Source organism: Podarcis erhardii (genome assembly GCF_964252035.2).
Source record: "Podarcis erhardii genome assembly, chromosome: 11".
NCBI lineage: Eukaryota > Metazoa > Chordata > Lepidosauria > Squamata > Lacertidae > Podarcis > Podarcis erhardii.
In genome coordinates, this window is record NC_138501.1 from 10,582,478 (window position 1) to 10,600,387 (window position 17,910).

The 17,910-nt window shown below is 41.4% G+C and overlaps 1 protein-coding gene across 7 annotated transcripts in view; it reads right to left on the reverse strand.

Annotated features, from left to right (window-relative positions):
* Window positions 1–17,910, reverse strand: part of CNTNAP4 (contactin associated protein family member 4) — a 279,669-nt gene that overhangs the window by 79,790 nt on the left and 181,969 nt on the right. For all 7 annotated transcript variants that reach the window (XR_014161099.1, XR_014161100.1, XM_081880313.1 and 4 more), the window contains exons 7-10: window positions 16,154–16,297; window positions 12,774–13,035; window positions 9,103–9,252; window positions 672–843 (exon numbers count right to left, since the gene is read on the reverse strand). Coding sequence is in view for 5 of the 7 variants with exons in the window: in XM_081880313.1 (XP_081736439.1) it covers window positions 672–843; window positions 9,103–9,252; window positions 12,774–13,035; window positions 16,154–16,297 (728 nt within the window). In the remaining 2 variants the exon portion in view is untranslated. The remainder of the gene's footprint in view (window positions 1–671; window positions 844–9,102; window positions 9,253–12,773; window positions 13,036–16,153; window positions 16,298–17,910) is intronic.

Consider the following 17,910-nt stretch of genomic DNA (forward strand, 5'->3'; position numbering starts at 1 on the left):
TAAAGACTACCTTGACAAGGCATAATTTAAACACAACAGTTTAATCTACCACATACATCTTAATAGCAGCTAATAAATATGTAGGGCAATACGAGCTTGGAAGGAAATTCTAATACTCATTTCAATGTTTTCATCTGGCAGCCACAAGATCTTGGATCTAGAGACATCTAATAAGTATCCCTAGGCCATCTATAGGTTTTCCATAGGGGGCTTGATGTACAGTCAGAGCAAATGCATCTGCTATCCTCTGTGTCTGAGGATACACAGACTTCAGAAGACGTTTACCGAACAATTTTTGCCTTTAAAATAATTTTGGGCTAGCTTACTAAATGCACCCATAGACCGAGAAAGCAGAAAAGCCACACAAAGGAAAAACAAAAGTAAATAAGAATCAAGAAGCTGTTTGGATGGGGCAGGAGACTTGGAGAAGAATGGATTTATTTTAGGGCAAAAGCAGCGGTCAGGAGAAGGAATCGACATGCCCTCGCCTCCTGAAGGACTGCTGCTACAAATCACTCCTTTCAGGGAGAAGCAGCTGCCAGACTAACATTTTTATGTGGCCCACTCATATGAGATATGAGAAAGGAGAGCAATTTGAAAAGACCCAAACATTCTAGCATTAGCAGTGTTCAAAGTTAATACAGCCCACCGAAAAATGGAACCGTTCTTACCTGTCTATAATGCCACACAAATCTATCTGAAGGTCACTGAAGTTCCCCATTGAGTTCTGTTGAACTGAAATTAAATCCACTGCTTTGTTATCAATGGAAATTAGTTTCATACACCCAAGGAAACCACCAATTGGATTTTTACATTCTGAGCTGTTGGCATTAGAAGGACATCCTGGAAACATAACACATAAGAAAGAGTTAACTGGGGGGGGGGGGGGGAAGGCTACTCTAAAGCACACAAAAAGTATCTATTTCCTACAAAAGAGACACAAAACTTAGACTCCTGGGTTGGCTTGGTCCCACTCACTTGTGATCTCCAGGCAGTACAGTGGTACCTCGGGTTAAGTACTTAATTCATTCCAGAGGTCCATTCTTAACCTGAAACTGTTCTTAACCTGAAGCACCACTTTAGCTAATGGGGCCTCCTGCTGCTGCCGTGCCGCCGGAGCATGATTTCTGTTCTCATCCTGAAGCAAAGTTCTTAACCCGAGGTACTATTTCTGGGTTAGCGGATTCTGTAACCTGAAGCGTATGTAACCTGAAGTGTATGGAACCCGAGGTACCACTGTATTCAGAGGCATAGTGATAGAAATGTAAAATAATTCTCTGATAACTTTTGTACAACATCTAACCGCAGGCATTCATGTTTAGTTACGACCCACAAGCATAAGCTGAAAATATTGGTCACAGTTTAGAAAGTTATAGAATGATGGCTCTCAAAATAAAAGCTCATACAAAACGAGCTGGCAACAGTTCCACATCTCTCTGCAGTCCCATGACCCTAAAACTCCTTGAGTGTCACTCTTGTGGCACATCAGGAAATCGCATCACAGTCACAGTTCCACTTCTTCACTAGAGAGGCAGAGCCAAAGATTTACACAACATGTTTTAATGGTCTGCCTTTGGGCAGCAGAGTTACAAGTCTGAAACTTAACATTCATTCATAACAAATGTGCAGCCTAGATGTCAGGTCTCCCATTGGGGAACTGAACCTTAGAAGTCATCAGGCATAATTCGCTTTTTGGATATCACAGGGCGCAGTGGCCAGAAAATATTACTGATGTAACTAGAGTAGGGACAAAAAGGTCTCAGCCGGAAACTATAAGACCAGCACCCCTAGTAACTTGAATAATGGGGCATCAATGGACATGCTTCTTGTGGCAGGGTGATGCTCGGACCATATAGTGGCAAATGTTTTATGGCCCCTGGATGCATGTGGAATTTTGCCTGACAGCTTTACCAAGCTATCCACTATAACCCCCAGGTCTCATTCTTTGTTTTCCATTCATGGTCAATCAATTTAGGGTTTTGTGTGTTGTTGTGTTGTGTAACTTTGATGCATTCTGCTTTTATTTCCACCCCAGCCTACAAAAGTAGTCTTCAGCTTTAAAAGGTTTTGATTGCCTGCCAACACTACCAGGAATGCATCAGAATAGCACCACAGCATTCTTCTTACAAAATTCAGTTAACAACAACAACAACAACGAAAACCCTTTTGGTTTATTACATTGGCTCCAAAATGCTAGGGAATCACAGCTGAGAAGGGCCATACCCTTAACATTTTCATTACATAGAGAATATTGATATGGTGCGGGTATCTTATCTTGTGGTTAGCTCCAGCTTCACCACTCCGTTGGAGATGAGTGGCTGTCAGTGGCAGAGTGGCAGACCTAAGTCCCAAATTTGTTACTGGAATAACCTCAGGGAATCTATGCAACTACAGTGGACCCTCGGGTTATGTTACCTTCGGGTAACATAACTTTCAGGTTGCGGATGCGCCAAACCCAGATGTGTATACTTCCAGGTTTTGCAGCGTGCACATGCGCAGAAGCGCTCTATCACACCGCACACATGCGCAGAAGCAGCACCTCATGTTGCAGACTTTTTGGGGTATGTAAGGACCCCCAGAACAAATTAAGTTCGTATCCGGAGGGTTCGCTGTAAAGCGACCATTCCATGTTGCAAGTGGCAATGTCTGGTGACTAATGCCGTTCACGTCGAATGGCAGTTAAGCCATGTTCACATGAGGAACCATAAAACCTTGCCCCCTCCTTCTCATTATAATTACATGATGCGACTCAGCTGTCTCACACGTAACAAGAGGGCCAGAACTCTGCAATAAAATCTACAGTAGCCATTCATTGTTAATATAATTGCCACCACAGTCATCAACATTCCGTATTCATCTATTATTTTTAGATACTCCGCAGATGTAATATCTGAGCACATCAAAGTATTAGCAAAATATATTACAGAAATGAAACTTAATGCCCAAAAGATGCGAGGAAAAAGGAAACAAATTAACAATCAGATCATAGTGAGCAGCATATGAAAACTGGTAACTCTTCATTTTCTATGTAACACTGTGTTCCACAGTGAAAGCCTTTGGTGAAGTCGCCAGTTTGAACTATAAATGTTAATAGGTTATTCGGGATGACAAATGATGCCTCTTACTTCTTTTCTTGATTTTTTTTTTCTTACAGGACATTGCTGCCTCAAGACTGATGTACTAAGACATTACTTTGATTTTAATCAAACACTGTTGCCTCTTGGGTGATATTAGTCAAATGACTTGTTGTCTCATAATATTAGCAGGCAATAACTTAAGGCTGCATTAACGATGAAACCAGCCTTATAACTTTCAATGAAACCCTTTTCAAGATGAAGCCTACTTTTGCAGGCGAGGTGAAATAAAAGCAGAATACCTAAGTTGTATAACACCAGGAAATATATATATCTAAATGCAAATTGTGCATGACTAATTACAATTAAAATGAAGAGGGGACAAAGAAGAATGAGACTTTGGGGTCATAGTGGACACTCGATGAAGATGTCGACTCACTATGCAGCAGCTGTGAAAAAGCTGCATTCCATCTTTAAGGTGTTTAGGAAAGGAACTGAAATGAAAACTACCAATGTAACACACAATTCTTTGGTACTGCCACAGCCGGAATACTGCACATGGTTCTGGTTGCCTCAGCTCAAAAGGATATTGTGGAGTGGGATACATTGCACAAAATGGCACCCAAAATGATCAAGGGAACTCCCCTATGAAAAAATGTTACAGTACTGGGGGCTTGTTCACTTAGAGAAAAGTTAACTCCCTGCAGGTAAAGGTAAAAAGGTAAAAGACCCCTGGATGGTTAAGTGCAGTCAAAGGAGACTATGGGGTTGTGGCACTCAACTCACTTTCAGGCCGAGGGAGCCGGCGTTTGTCCACAGACAGCTTTCTGGGTCATGTGGCCAGCATGACAAACGGCTTCTGGCACAATGGGACACCATAACGGAAACCAGAATGCACGGAACACCATTTATATTCCCACCACAGCGGTACCTATTTATCTCCTTGTACTGGCGTGCCTTCAAACTGCTAGGCTGGCAGGAGCTGGGACAGAGCAACGGGAGCTCACCCTGTCACAGGGATTCGAACTGCCGACCTTCTGATCAGCAAACCCAATAGGCTCAGTGGTTTAGACTACAGCGCCACCCGCATCCCGGGTCCAACCCCCTGCAATAACAGAATCTCCATCTTCACTGATACAAGGTGAATTTCTTACGGATAGTGAAAATTACATGTAGCCAAGTTGGAATACAAGCCCAGTGTCTTTCTCACTGACACCAAACTCCTGTGTGCTTCATGGCATTCACACTGCCTTGACGCATTTGGAGGCAGCTATGTCTTACTGGCCTCAGAGAGGATGGAACAACAATGACATGCTTGCAAGCCATACTTGACCAATTTAAGTACAGTGGTACCTCGGGTTAAGAACTTAATTCGTTCTGGAGGTCATTCTTAAACTGAAACTGATCTTAACCTGAGGTACCATTTTAGCTAATGGGGCCTCCCACTGCCATGTGATTTCTGTTCTCATCCTGAAGCAAATTCTTAACCTGAGGTACTATTTCTGGGTTAGTGGGGTCTCTAACCTGAAGCATCTTTAACCTGAAGCATCTGTACCCTGAGGTACAACTGTACTCAATTATATATCCTCTGATCTGGAACTAGGATGGTTCTTTGCTCTTTTCAACACCTTTGGAAACTAAATCCTCATAACGCAGGAAGGCCATTGGCTTGTGGTAAGGGAACATTGCTTACTACATATTTCTGTTCAGCTTCACTGTCATTTCAAAATGGTCCATTTAGGAGGGAAGCAGAGTTTGATAATGCTTAGAATTTTAGCTTTCTAACTTTTAGTTGTTTTCCAGAGTAAAGATAGCGATATAAAAAGATATCGCTCTAAGGTTCCTTCATATGCATCTGTCTCTAAAACAATACAATAACAAAAATTGTCTTAGGATTCTTTTGGTAAAGAATAAATCATTCACCACCATTATTAACAGAACAGATGGTCAGATTTCAGACCAGTGTGCTAAGTTCATATATATCAAAGTGAAAGAAACCATTTAATATGTATGATAGAATTTGATGAATTTGCTGGGTTTTCTCTCTCTTTTATCATTAATCTTCCCTTGCTGCTTACTTTTTAAAATACAAGGTCTGATGTGGAGGCACCTTCTTGTCTCCCACCTCGAGATGCATGACTATGCTGCCTGACCTCAAAACGATAGAGAATTTGAATACTAATTACATCTATGCAGGGAGGGAGACACACAAATCTCCACACCTTTTAAGTATTCTGTCTTCCAGATTTAAAGCAAACAAAACTAGCTACCACAAACTTGGCATTTTACAATACAACTCAACAGAACAACTTCTGGAAAAATGGAACAACTGAGATGATACAAGAAAAACATTGTATCCCATAGTGCCTGGATTAAAGGGAAAGGGAAGGGAAGAGGAGGCACTATCAGCCATTATTTTAGAAAGAGAAGAAGAAGAGTTTGGATTTGATATCCCGCTTTATCACTACTTGAAGGAGTCTCAAAGCGGCTAACATTCTCCTTTCCCTTCCTCCCCCACAACAAACACTCTGTGAGGTGAGTGGGGCTGAGAGACTTCAAAGAAGTGTGACTGGCCCAAGGTCACCCAGCAGCTGCATGTGGAGGAGCGGGGAAGCGAACCTGGTTCACCAGATTACAAGACTACCACTCTTAACCACTACACCACACTGGCAGGGTGCATGACTGGGCTACAAATCGGAAGTGATGAACTTCTGATTTCATGCATTCTTCCCTAACTTTTCCACAACAGTTTGAATAGAGATTAGTGCTTGGACTACACTGTCCAAATTGCTGTCTTGATCACAAAGCTTTCTCTCAATGAGGTAAGTAATTCAGTTTCCAATGTGCCTGGCATAAATTTTCGTATAAGAGATTCATACTGCTCTCCTGAGGTAAGATACCAAGTAGGACTAAAAAAGGACCACATGGTTCAATTTAGATTCACATTTGGCACTTTATACAACAGATCTCCTTGGTCTGAGGTGATTCATGGATTGCCTGAATTGATTCATCCATCTGTGTCCACTCCTTACCCCTCAATCCACTATTGAGGAATTAAAAAATGGCTATAATTTTTTGACCTTTTGGCAGAAATGGATGGAATTTTCAGACATGGCAGAGGGGCTAAAGCCTACCAAAGAATAGTTACAAGGGTTTCTGTGCAGGAAACTTTTTTAAAAACAATAATAATAATAATAATAAGAAGAAGAAGAAGAAGAAGAAGAAAGTAATGTCTAACACTTTTTTAAAAAACACATTTTTGAAATTAAGCAGACAAAGGTGCATGCAGGACCTTGCCTTCAGAGGGCATGAATCCTGTCTAATATCAGAAGAATGATTGTATAAGTCTTCTGCAAGGAAAGACATTACATTTTTTGAGATCCAGTCAATTTTCAACCTTTTTGATTAGGAAATTAAAATAAATAAATGGCTATAACCTTGTTTTTGTCTTTTTGACAGAAGTGAATGAAATGTGCAGGTATGCTAGCCCTACCAGTGTGAATAAGGCCTGTCAAATTACTGTATTTTTTGCTCTATAAGACTCACTTTTTCCCTCCTAAGAAGTAAGGGGAAATGTGTGTGCGTCTTATGGAGCGAATGCAGGCTGCGCAGCTATCCCAGAAGCCAGAACAGCAAGAGGGATCACTGCTTTCACTGCGCAGCGATCCCTCTTGCTGTTCTGGCTTCTGAGATTCAGAATATTTTTTTTCTTGTTTTCCTCCTCCAAAAACTAGGTGCGTCTTGTGGTCTGGTGCATCTTATAGAGCAAAAAACACAGTACATGCAAATAGATTCAGAGAATTTTGCCCTGGGCATCTTAAAAATGTCCCCCCTCCAAATATATATACAAGGGTTAGGGTAAAATTTGATGAAATTCAGAGGCAAGATGGCACCTTCTGAGGGCATGAATCCCAACAAACGTCATAAGGATAGCTGGAATTAAAGTGCTGACATTTAGATTGTGGGGTGGGTGAACAAAATGATAGCAAATCATGAAAACAATGTATTTCGCTGGGGACTGTTGCCCATCAAGCAGGAGTGGATGGCATGGAGGAGGAAGCAAGTGAGGAGGCTGGCATGGTACAAATCCAAGAGTACCTTTCCCAGTAAGCAGCAGTGACTCAGCTGCTGGGAGGTCAGGTAAACATTACTATCCCACTACGGCCATGTGCTAGCGCCATTGAGACCACCTCACACATTGCTTCTTTTCTGGTGCCATCCCTAATATATCCAGCATTGATCAACCTAGCCCTGTACAGTGGTACCTCTAGATACGAACGGGATCCGTTCTGGAGCCCCGTTCGCATCTAGAGGTAAACGTAACTAGCGACGGCGTGTCTGTGCATGCATGCGTCACTTTTCGACACTTGCACATGATGTTATTTTGAGCGTCTGCACATGAGCAAGCGGCAAAACCCAGAAGTAATGTGCTCCGTTACTTCCAGGTTGCAGAGGAGTGCAACTCGAACGCACTCAACTCGAAGCATATTTAACCCGAGGTATGACTGTACTCTCAAGCCACCTCATCAAGCAGCCCAAATACCTCTGTAGCTGAAGAAACCATGGATCAAACCAAAGACCTAATGCATGCAAGCATGAGTTAAACCCATCGGAGACATCGGGCACAACCAAGGCCTCAGCATAACTTACATCCCTACCCTAAAATAGGTAAAGGTAAAGGGACCCCTGACCCTTAGGTCCAGTTGTGGCTGACTCTGGGGTTGCGGTGCTCATCTCGCTTTATTGGCCGAGGGAGCCAGCGTACAGCTTCTGGGTCATGTGGCCAGCATGACTAAGCTGCTTCTGGCAAACCAGAGCAGAGCACGGAAACGCCGTTTACCTTCCCGCCGGAGCGGTACCTATTTATCTACTTGCAGTTTGACGTGCTTTCGAACTGCTAGGTTGGCAGGAGCAGGGACCGAGCAATGGGAGCTCACCCCGTTGCGGGGATTCAAACCGCCAATCTTCTGATCGGCAAGTACTAGGCTCTGTGGTTTAACCCACAGCGCCACCCGCATCCCTCCCTAAAATACTTTATGCTAAATTTATAAACTCATGTTCAGTATACAACCAACAAATTACAATGCTATTATGGACATTTCACAATTACGGGGTATAACATTGGAGGGGAGGATGAAGCCTTAGTACCATTTTGAGTGTTCTGATTCTTAAAAAAGGCAAGCCAAAAGTTACACCCAGAGGAAATACAGTGAGCTGTGCTTCATTCTCATTTCTTGTTTACAATGCCCAAAGTTGCACATGCACGTCTCCTCTCATAGGAGATGTATGTGCAGCAGGTATGAAGACAATAAATGTATTTCCCAAGAACAGAGACTGCACACACTTTTTCCATCAAAAAAGATGGATGGGCTCAGTTTTTGCTTTCTAAAAAAAAACAGGGGTAACAGAGATGAACCTCATAGGCTTGCCTCACTCCATTCTGGTTCAGAGTGTCTCAGACCACTCCTAGAGATGCCAGTGACATTTTCATTCATTGTACATGCACATTCTGCTTAGCACAGCATTTGACAATATTGTAATATCTTAGGAAAAAGTACTATGGATATTTTTTGCCTGGTTGCTCATATGGTTTCCCAATAATGCTACTATCAAGTTCAATCCGGGCAATATACAAGCAAAGACAATGGGAGCAACCTTAATATGACAACTACAACTATTGGGCAGTAAAGCAGTTAATTTGTATTACGTAAAATATAGCAGAAATCTCCTTAAAATGCTTTAAGATTCCATCTCTATCTGACTAATAGCCTGAAGATGCAATCATGATATCCACTAAAGTCAACAACAATTGATAGCTGTTTCCAATTATCCTGTGTAAACCCAGGATTTCAGAAAATACTAATGGCTTGCACGGGAAATGAAGTTGAACTTGTGTTATTTTAAGGACTAACATGCATGTTGCTTGCCAATATTCTGTAACAAAGCACCATTAATGCATTTGCAAAATTCATACCCAAGTCAGCCAACCTTTGGCCAGAAACAACAGCAACAACAAAATCCATCTTACCTCCAAAGTAGTAAGTGTCTCCTGAAAAAATCTGTATAGGTATTGATGCATGAGAGGAAGATGTTGACTCATTATCTACTACTAAGCTTACGCGGTTTCTTTTAGCTGATAAAGATACAAAATGCCACTGTCCATTATGTAATTCAGCACCTAAAAGAAGAAAGCATTTGAGAAAAGATTGCGAACAGCAATGTGGATTGGTGTAACATCTCATGGGGGAATATTAATGCAATATTCTCAATAATCAGAAGCAGATATTTGTAATTTTGAGTCTCATTTTATAGTGTGCTTCTTCAGAAGTCCCACTGAAATATATTCAAGCGTGCATGTATCTGTCAAATGTTTTGACTAGCAGTGAACCAAGACAGCAAATTCTAATAGGATGGAAGCAAAGTGTGAAACTGTTCACCAGACACTGGAGCAAATTAATGCATCACATTCAATGCATTCACTCATGGAATACTGCAAAATGTATTCCATAAGTTTGCCATTGCCAATGGGAGTACTAGACAACATATGAATAAATTCACCTGGATTGCCTTTGCTTGGTTTAGCTATGCTTGGTTTCAGCTACAAAGCATTCATGATGAAGCATTGTATATAATTCCAACCTCTTTGCCAGGATGTCACGATTAATTGGTAGATGTTGCAAACTCACACAAAATTATCATCTTTCTGTTGGAAGACTATGTTGCTTCCACCATTTCAGTTGACAAAGTCTGGTAAAACTCTAGAGCTTAATGAAAATTCTAACAGCACAGACTTTTGGCCTTCTTAAAACTTCAGAGCCATCATTTAGCTGAAGTTATATTTGTCTTAGTTTCTTGCTTTAAAAGCTCCATCTTTCCAAACATTTGAAGGCCAACTCACAAAAGAGGTTGCATAGGGATCATTAGATAAAAACAACCCTTCAGCAACAGAAGGTCTTGGTTTATTGTAAGTTAATCATTCATGAATTAATATGTGCCATTTTCCTCTGTTTTTATGTGGACAAAGAAATCTTTATAAATCTCTGGTAATGAAGTCTCAGAGCTGTGCTCAAAGTAATATGCTCTGATTTAATTATCACATACTGTATGTGTGAAAGCCAGGTCATAAGTCTTTGCCTGTAGGGGGAACAAAACTGTCCAACCATCCATAATTTAATTACTCAATCTCTACTTGCAGACTTGATTTGCTCCAATGAGTGTAGCTACAATAAACACTTCAAATGTACAAAGGGGGGAAAGTTCACTGTATGGTTTCATTAGATAACTTTTTGCTGAAGAAAGCAGGAGTCTTATTGAAAGATTTAACATGCTGCAGTTGCCTAAGCAAACATAAACTTACATTTGCAACTGCGCAGGGCTTTTGCCTTAGTCACATTAAAATTAACATAAAGTCTACTTTAATGTAGCACTTTGATTTTTTGTTGTTTGGATTTTCAAGTTGTCGAAGAATATTTTACAGATTTTGATTTGTGTTTGTAGTTTGGCAGTTTGTCAGAATAGCGTATCAGAAAGCCAGTTGGAAATGACAGCGCATTCCAGAAACCTGTTAAAGAGACGCTGAACTCAGATTGTGTCATTAACATGCATGTAATTGCACTGTGATTTAAACTGCTCTGGAGGAAGTCAGATACATCACAGTAAACTGCACATCAGTGACACTCTTAACGTGGAATTAACATTTTCAGATGGTGAGCTCAGGGAAGCCTGTTAGTCATAAATTGGCACACTCTCTGCATTATTTATTTGAATTGGTTAGCATACATTGAAGCTGATCCTGCTGCTACTAAAATCAATGTCAAAGCCTCCATTCTGGGATGAACACTCTATGTAAATCATCAACATGATACTGGATTGCTGCTGGCAACCAGTCAATTATTTCAAATTTTACACTGCTGTTACCGTTCATTATGGAGAGCTGTAAGTAATTGTTGAGATGCAGATCCTGTTTTCTTTTGAAAAGGGGATTTCATCATGCTTTCTATAGGGCACAGATGCTTTAAATAAGAAGAGAAACTTAGATCCAGGCAAGAGCTTAATGACAGACAGGGTGCATGCATTAGGGACTTCTGGTTTTAGGAAGAAATGCCTCATTGCTATTTCTAAGACTGAACATCGTTTGTCAAATGTAAGATTGACCTTGCTGGGACCAGAGTCTTGCTCAGGCTTCCAGATCTTTCCAGGCACATCTGATTGGAAACAGAATGCTATTGGAAGCAGAGTGCTAGACTACATGTTCCATGCCGGTGTTCCAAACATGAGATCAGTGAATGCACATAGGGCTAGGGCAGTGGGTGCCATACTTCCCCTACATTTATTCATCAAAATATTGAAGCCTCTACCTTTGCAGGGCTCTGTCCACACAATAAGAAACCATTGCTACTTATTGTTACCAAACACATTGTCAGAACTCTCTGAGTGCAGAGTATGTGTGGCGCTCCATTCAGGTGTTTTATATCCCGTTCTATCCCATCTCAGATTGGCCTACAATTTCACAAACAGCAGCAATAGGTATAACAAAACATATCAGCATAAAAACACAACCCGTCAATAGTAAAATAAATCAGTAGCCAAATCGTAATCCAACAGTACCACCAGCTTGTCCCAAATAACCATGTAAAAAGCTATTAAAAGAAAGCACCATTATGGGGAAGGGGATAAGCCCTACAAGGACTCATTGAATGTGTGGTCTAGCTGGCTGGATGCAAATTGGGTAGTTCAGCATTCTGCCTTCAGCAGCGGACCAGCAGAAGAGTCTACATCCCGTCTTGTGCATTTTATATACTGCAGTAAGCACTACAAGAGTGTAGACAGTACACCACACTGTCCTTTGTCCAAATATCTTGGTAAGAATTCAAAGTAGTTGGATAATCAGAAGCTTTGACAATAAGTGTGTGAGAAGGAGTCACTTCAAATCTATGGACTACTTTGGTGAGGTTTGGTGGTGTAACTGCTGCCACTTCACAACCTTGTTCCTCGTGCTAGCCAGGGCAGAAAGTGGGAGCACATTGTTCCAGATCCCAAACTGATCCTTCAGCTCCCTGGGATATGATGGCAGCAGGATCAGCAAAGGATCCAGAAAACCCTGTACTGGTGCAGGTCTGCCGACTCCCAACACCCCAAATGCCCCATTTTTTAGAGTTCTGTTTGAGTGGGTATGTTGTGTCACTCCTTGGCAATGGGGCTCCCCACTGCTGGTGCGAGGCTGGGCAAAGGGACACTTTCAACTCACTTTATCCTCCCCATCATAGTTGATTTGGGGTTTGGGTTGTTCTGCCCATCCACTCTGAAAGGGCTCCTCCACCTGCGGATTTCATCAACTTCTGCCAAAAGGAGGAGAGCTATAGCCATGTTTAGATTTCCCATTAGAATGGATGGGGAACCCATAGCTTTGTTTTACATAGAGCAGAACAAAACACAAATTAAAGATTGGAGCAGACAGCTCAGAGCACAGGAACGGATTGGATTCTTTTTTAAAAGCACATATGCAAGATAAATCTTGGGTGAGCATAGCGTTTATAGAACCCTCTGTGTGAGGCGGGAAAGAGAAAAAGAAAGGTGTGTAAAAACACACACACACAAAACAACAACCCCACAAACAATGAAGTCAGCTATATTGGACCTCTGGAATGTGACACTTCAGTGTAATCACATCACAATTATTTTTCACCTGCTTTCTGTTACCTGCACTGATGTCACTCTGTGTCTTTCCTGGTTTATAGAGGCTCAGTTTAACTTTCCCATCACTCAGATACACGAGGAGGCCACCTGAAGTCTGATATAGTTTACTTGACAGTAAGAGCCCTTCGTTGTTCCAGGTCCGAAACTGAAAACTGATCGAAATTTCATCATGCCCTGATGTGCCAGGCAATGCGAGATAACTATTGGGGTTTAAAAAAGTGACTGGAATAATTGGGGGCTCCGAACAGGCGAAAGATATGTTGCCCTAGAAATAAATGAAAGAAACAAAATATTGGGTAAATTCATAAACAAACAAGTTTTCAATGCGTATGTCTATCAATAATTAGGTATGAAGTGATAAAATCTGAATCTAGCTGGTTGTTTCATTACAGGATACAGATGGAATAATGCAAAGCAACAACTCCAAACCTGACAATGACTACCATTACAATGTCTCAGTCAGTGGTTTTGCAGGCAAACCCAGGACAAATATAGGGCTGATTTGAAGAAGGTGGAGGCTGTTGTGTAAATGCTTTCAGGTGAAATAGATAGTGTCTGAGCATATTATTAGAAGACTCTCACAGGTTCTTTGCATCAGCTGGTGGTTTCGTGTGGAAATTCCATATGTGGCAAGCACCAGATAAAATACAGGCCTGCCCTACGTTTTGCCTGTTGGTGATAGTGAGGAGTCCTGGGATTAACTAGGATGCTGTTGCTGTATCCAGAAGCGGAAAGAATTGCAGCTAAATGACTTGCATTCCAGCTCACAGACTAAGGCCATATCTGCGCTATACAATGAAAGCCCTACGGTATCGCTTTAAACTGCCATGTCATCAGCCAAAGAACCCTGGAAACTGTAGCTAGTTAGGGGTTCTGAGTGTTGTTAGGGGACCCCTATTCCCCTCACAGAGCTACAATATTCATAGCAGCTTAACCATCAGTTCTTGCTCCCAGGGAATTCTGGGGATTATAGTTCTCTGAGTGGACTAGGGATTTTCCTAACAACTCTCAGCCTCCTTAACAAACTAATTCCCAAGATTCTTTGGTGGAAGCCATGACAGTTAAAGCAGCATTGTAGTGCTTTAAATATATAATGCAGATGGGGCCTGAGATAAGAGGGCCCTTGAAGTGCAGACCTTTGAGGGGCAGACATGAAGATGTTATCCTATTTGATTTTGTGTTCTGGGATATATTTTCTGGTGGGAAAAAGTGAGATGGCATCTTTCAAAATGCTAAATACGATGCATGAAACACCAGCAAGAGGAGGCAATTTTCAGTACAGTGGTACCTCAGGTTAAGAACTTAATTCGTTCTGGAGGTCCGTTCTTAACCTGAAACTGTTCTTAACCTGAAGCACCACTTTAGCTAATGGGGCCTCTCGCTGCTGCCGCACCGCCGCTGCACAATTTCTGTTCTTATCCTGAAGCAAAGTTCTTAACCCGAGGTACTATTTCTGGGTTAGCGGAGACCTGAAGCATCTGTAACCTGAGGTACCACTGTAGTTTCCACATAGACACAACAATTGAAGGAGCCCTAGAGTCTTGTTGATGTGGATAAACCGGCACAGAAGAAGGTATATTTTGCCTCTCTTGTACTTTGCAGATAACAACAACATATAATAGTTCTCATGGGGGCGGGGGGCAGGGCACAGAGATCCACAGCTACAGAAAGGGATTCTAAATAAATGAGCAACTATTATCAGAGAAAGTACTGAAAACAATAAAACTTATTAAGACTGGGCTTTTAGCTATTCATTGTAACCACAGCCAACATCATCCAGACACAATCCAATCCAAAAGTTCCAACTAACTCCTTAATCGTCATTTCCAGCTGTAATTAAGCTGCAACTCCTTGTCCTCTTTTCTATGCCAAACATATTCCTCTGCTATCCTTTGGACCACATCAGCAAGGCCAAGAAACAGATCTTGTCATCTGGGCAGCCCAGGTCCTTCATACAAACTGCCCAGGCTTTCGCCCCAGGGAGGTCTCTTCAGTGCTGCTAACACAGTGGTTTGACTTCACCCCTGGAGAAACATTCCATTGTCTCTCAAGACTGATGGATGTCAACAACAACAAGGTCAACACAAAACAAGACACACCATTAGCGATTACATTACTCTTGTCTCCATCCCGTATTTATGTTACTTTGGAATGATGGAAGAACTGGGTCAGTTTCCACCATTTGTTCCATGCCCTCCTCTCCTTGCAGTTCCTGCATACAGAGAGTCAATAATGCTAGCTTCTCCATCGTGATTTACAGCTTAATCCATAACCCAATTAAAAGAGGGTACTTAAATGTAAGCCACTTTCATGCAAATGGAGGTAATGGAGCACAGTTGTCTTGGCTTGGAACCCAATATATGTTAAGAAAGTTCAATGTGGCCCTACGCCAAAGCCTCTTGGGGTGTTGGGTCCACAATGGGAGATGAAGTGTAGAGGGCTTCTGAGGGAGTGCAATCAGCTGGTCATATTTTCTTCCTAAAATCATTTAACTTAAAGAAGTTCGCAGAAATGACATTTCTCACCTCCTCCCTCTCCCAGCAACCCAAGAAACCCTATCCCATCCTACGTTGTTCAGAAGGGCCTCCTGATCTGCAGGATACTTGAATTGCAGTCAAACCAACAATTCACGTTTTGCTAGAAAGGCAAATGACAGGAGATGAAGTTCACAGAGTTTTCTTGTAAACTTCCTAGAGAGAACTCTGTGAGAGACATGCCCACTGTGCCCTGACAGGGGGAGCGCATAGCTATATATTCTCCTATCTGCCTGGGCACACCATATTCACATCTTTCCATCTCTTTCCACTCTATCAGCAATGTGACAACATCTACAGACTCTGACCTCCAAGCTCAAACTACATTTTAAGCTAGACCTAAGCAAGTCTTTGAAACTGAATTACCATTTTAAGCCTGCCTGAACAAAGCTGCTATATCTGTTACTCTTCAACAAGTATTCTGAGTGAGTAAATGCCTTTTTTTACCTTTTACAATACTATTTTGTTTGTGCCCTGAAGCATCCTGGATTACATAAACTAAAATGCTAAAGCTAGCTAATCTAAGCTTCCTTTTTAAGTTGCAAAGGGATAGCAGTCTGCTGAACTCTCAAACATGTGGAAGGAAGGATAATATCTAAGAAATGTATCCTCTTCTAACATCTGTTCACATCGCAACATGATCCAGAGAAAAATTTGGGGGAGAGCAAGTGGCTGAACGGTGAAGGATGCAATAGGAAACTTTCCTGCTATGAACTTTCTTAAATTAAATCATCTTAGGGCTTGCACCCTTACATAAAGTGAGCTATCTGATTTGTGGTTTGCAGCCTTAGACTGCGATTGGAACATTGTTATACAAGTCAAGGTGCTCCCCAACCCAACTTTTCTTACCATAATGTTGATTTGAGGTTTATGTCTCTTGGCCAAATCAATAATGTTCACACCATTGTAATAAAGATTTTCAAAACACCCATGAAAGTTTTTCCATGGTAACAGCCCTGATTTTCCAGGTACTGGAATCCCTCCAAAGCTGAGCTTAGAAAGAGAAGAAAAATCAATAATCGTATTAAGCAATTTTCTGACAATCTGCTTGCAACGTTTATGATAAAAAGTGTTAACAATGGCACAGCAGTAGCTCCATATTGGTCAATTGAGAATCAATCTTTTTTTTTCATTATTATTTCTTTTCAATTGTCAAATGCATTAACTTAAAATATAGGTTAAGAAACACAGCTCAGAAATAACACAAAAAGTAAGAGGCCAAAGAAATACCTTTTAAATAAATGTGCTTTTATTTTCTGACAATGCTAGTTTTATTAAATCATTTCAATAAAAAAGTGCCTTTCTTTGGAAGTTAACATTTATATAACAGTACAGTGCAATCTGACAAATCTTTACTTAGATGTTAAGTCCCACTATGTTCAGTGGGGTTACTCTTAAGTAAGGATGCACTATTCATACGTAATTCTGTTTATATAAATGTCTTCTCAATCTTCCTTTATTTTTCCACATTACTTAATACTTTTTAAAATGATAAAAATATATTATTATCATATATAATTATACTTATTTAACTTACAGTATCAGTCTTTCATGTGACCATGGCAACTACTTACCTGAAATCTATCTGAAATGTTCAAATTAATAATACAGCATAAGCACACATTTAAACAAATATATTTACTGTTATTTCTTATGTTAGCTACACATTGAAAGCCTGTTCACTATGCTGCGTGCGATAGGTTTCGTACACTGAGCTCTCGAAGTAAGGGACTCTCTCATATAGTTTAACTATAGGGGAATAGTTTTGGGTGTGGCAAGGAAGCTGTCCAGTGCTAATAGGTTGAGGGGGGAGTGGGCAAATGCCACTTTAGCACCAAAGCTCCCATACTCCCATAAATTTGTTTGATAGGATCCGGGATAAGAGCAGCAATGCCCCAGGGCAAGGGGAAACTGACTCTCTTTCACAAGGACCCAACCTCACCTTGCTTTCGGCCAGAGATGGGGAACCCGTGGACTCCCAGATCTTGGATTCCAATTGCCGCCATTCCCAGCCAATATGGGCAATTGTCATGGATGACGAAAGGGCCACAAGTTCCCCAAACCTGCTGTAGAATCACCACTTTGGCGAGCTACAGTGCTTCTTTAAACTGCTGATTCATTGAGCAGCACAGTACAGTGGTGCCCCCCAAGACGAATGCCTCGCGAGACGGAAAACCCGCTAGACGAAAGGGTTTTCCGTTTTGGAGGTGCTTCGCAAAACGAATTTCCTATGGGCTTGCTTCGCAAGACGAAAATGTCTTGCGAGTTCCTGCGGTTTTTTCCCCCTTCCCCCCCTTTTTCTAAGCTGCTAAACTGCTTATCAGCTGATCTGCTAAGCCACTAATAGCGCTAAGCCGCTAAGCTGTCAAAGGGCTTGCTTCGCAAGATGAAAAAACCGCAAGACGAAGAGACTCGCGGAACGGATTCTTTTCGTCTTGCGAGGCACCACTGTATCTCTGTGGTTTACCAGCAGGTGGGGAAAGGGATGACTCGCAAATGAAACTACCAAAGCTTCTGATTTATCTGAAGTGTACACCACACTGATGTGCAAGATGCAATCTATTATACCCACCTAAACCTGCCTTTTATGAACTGTTGTATTTTAT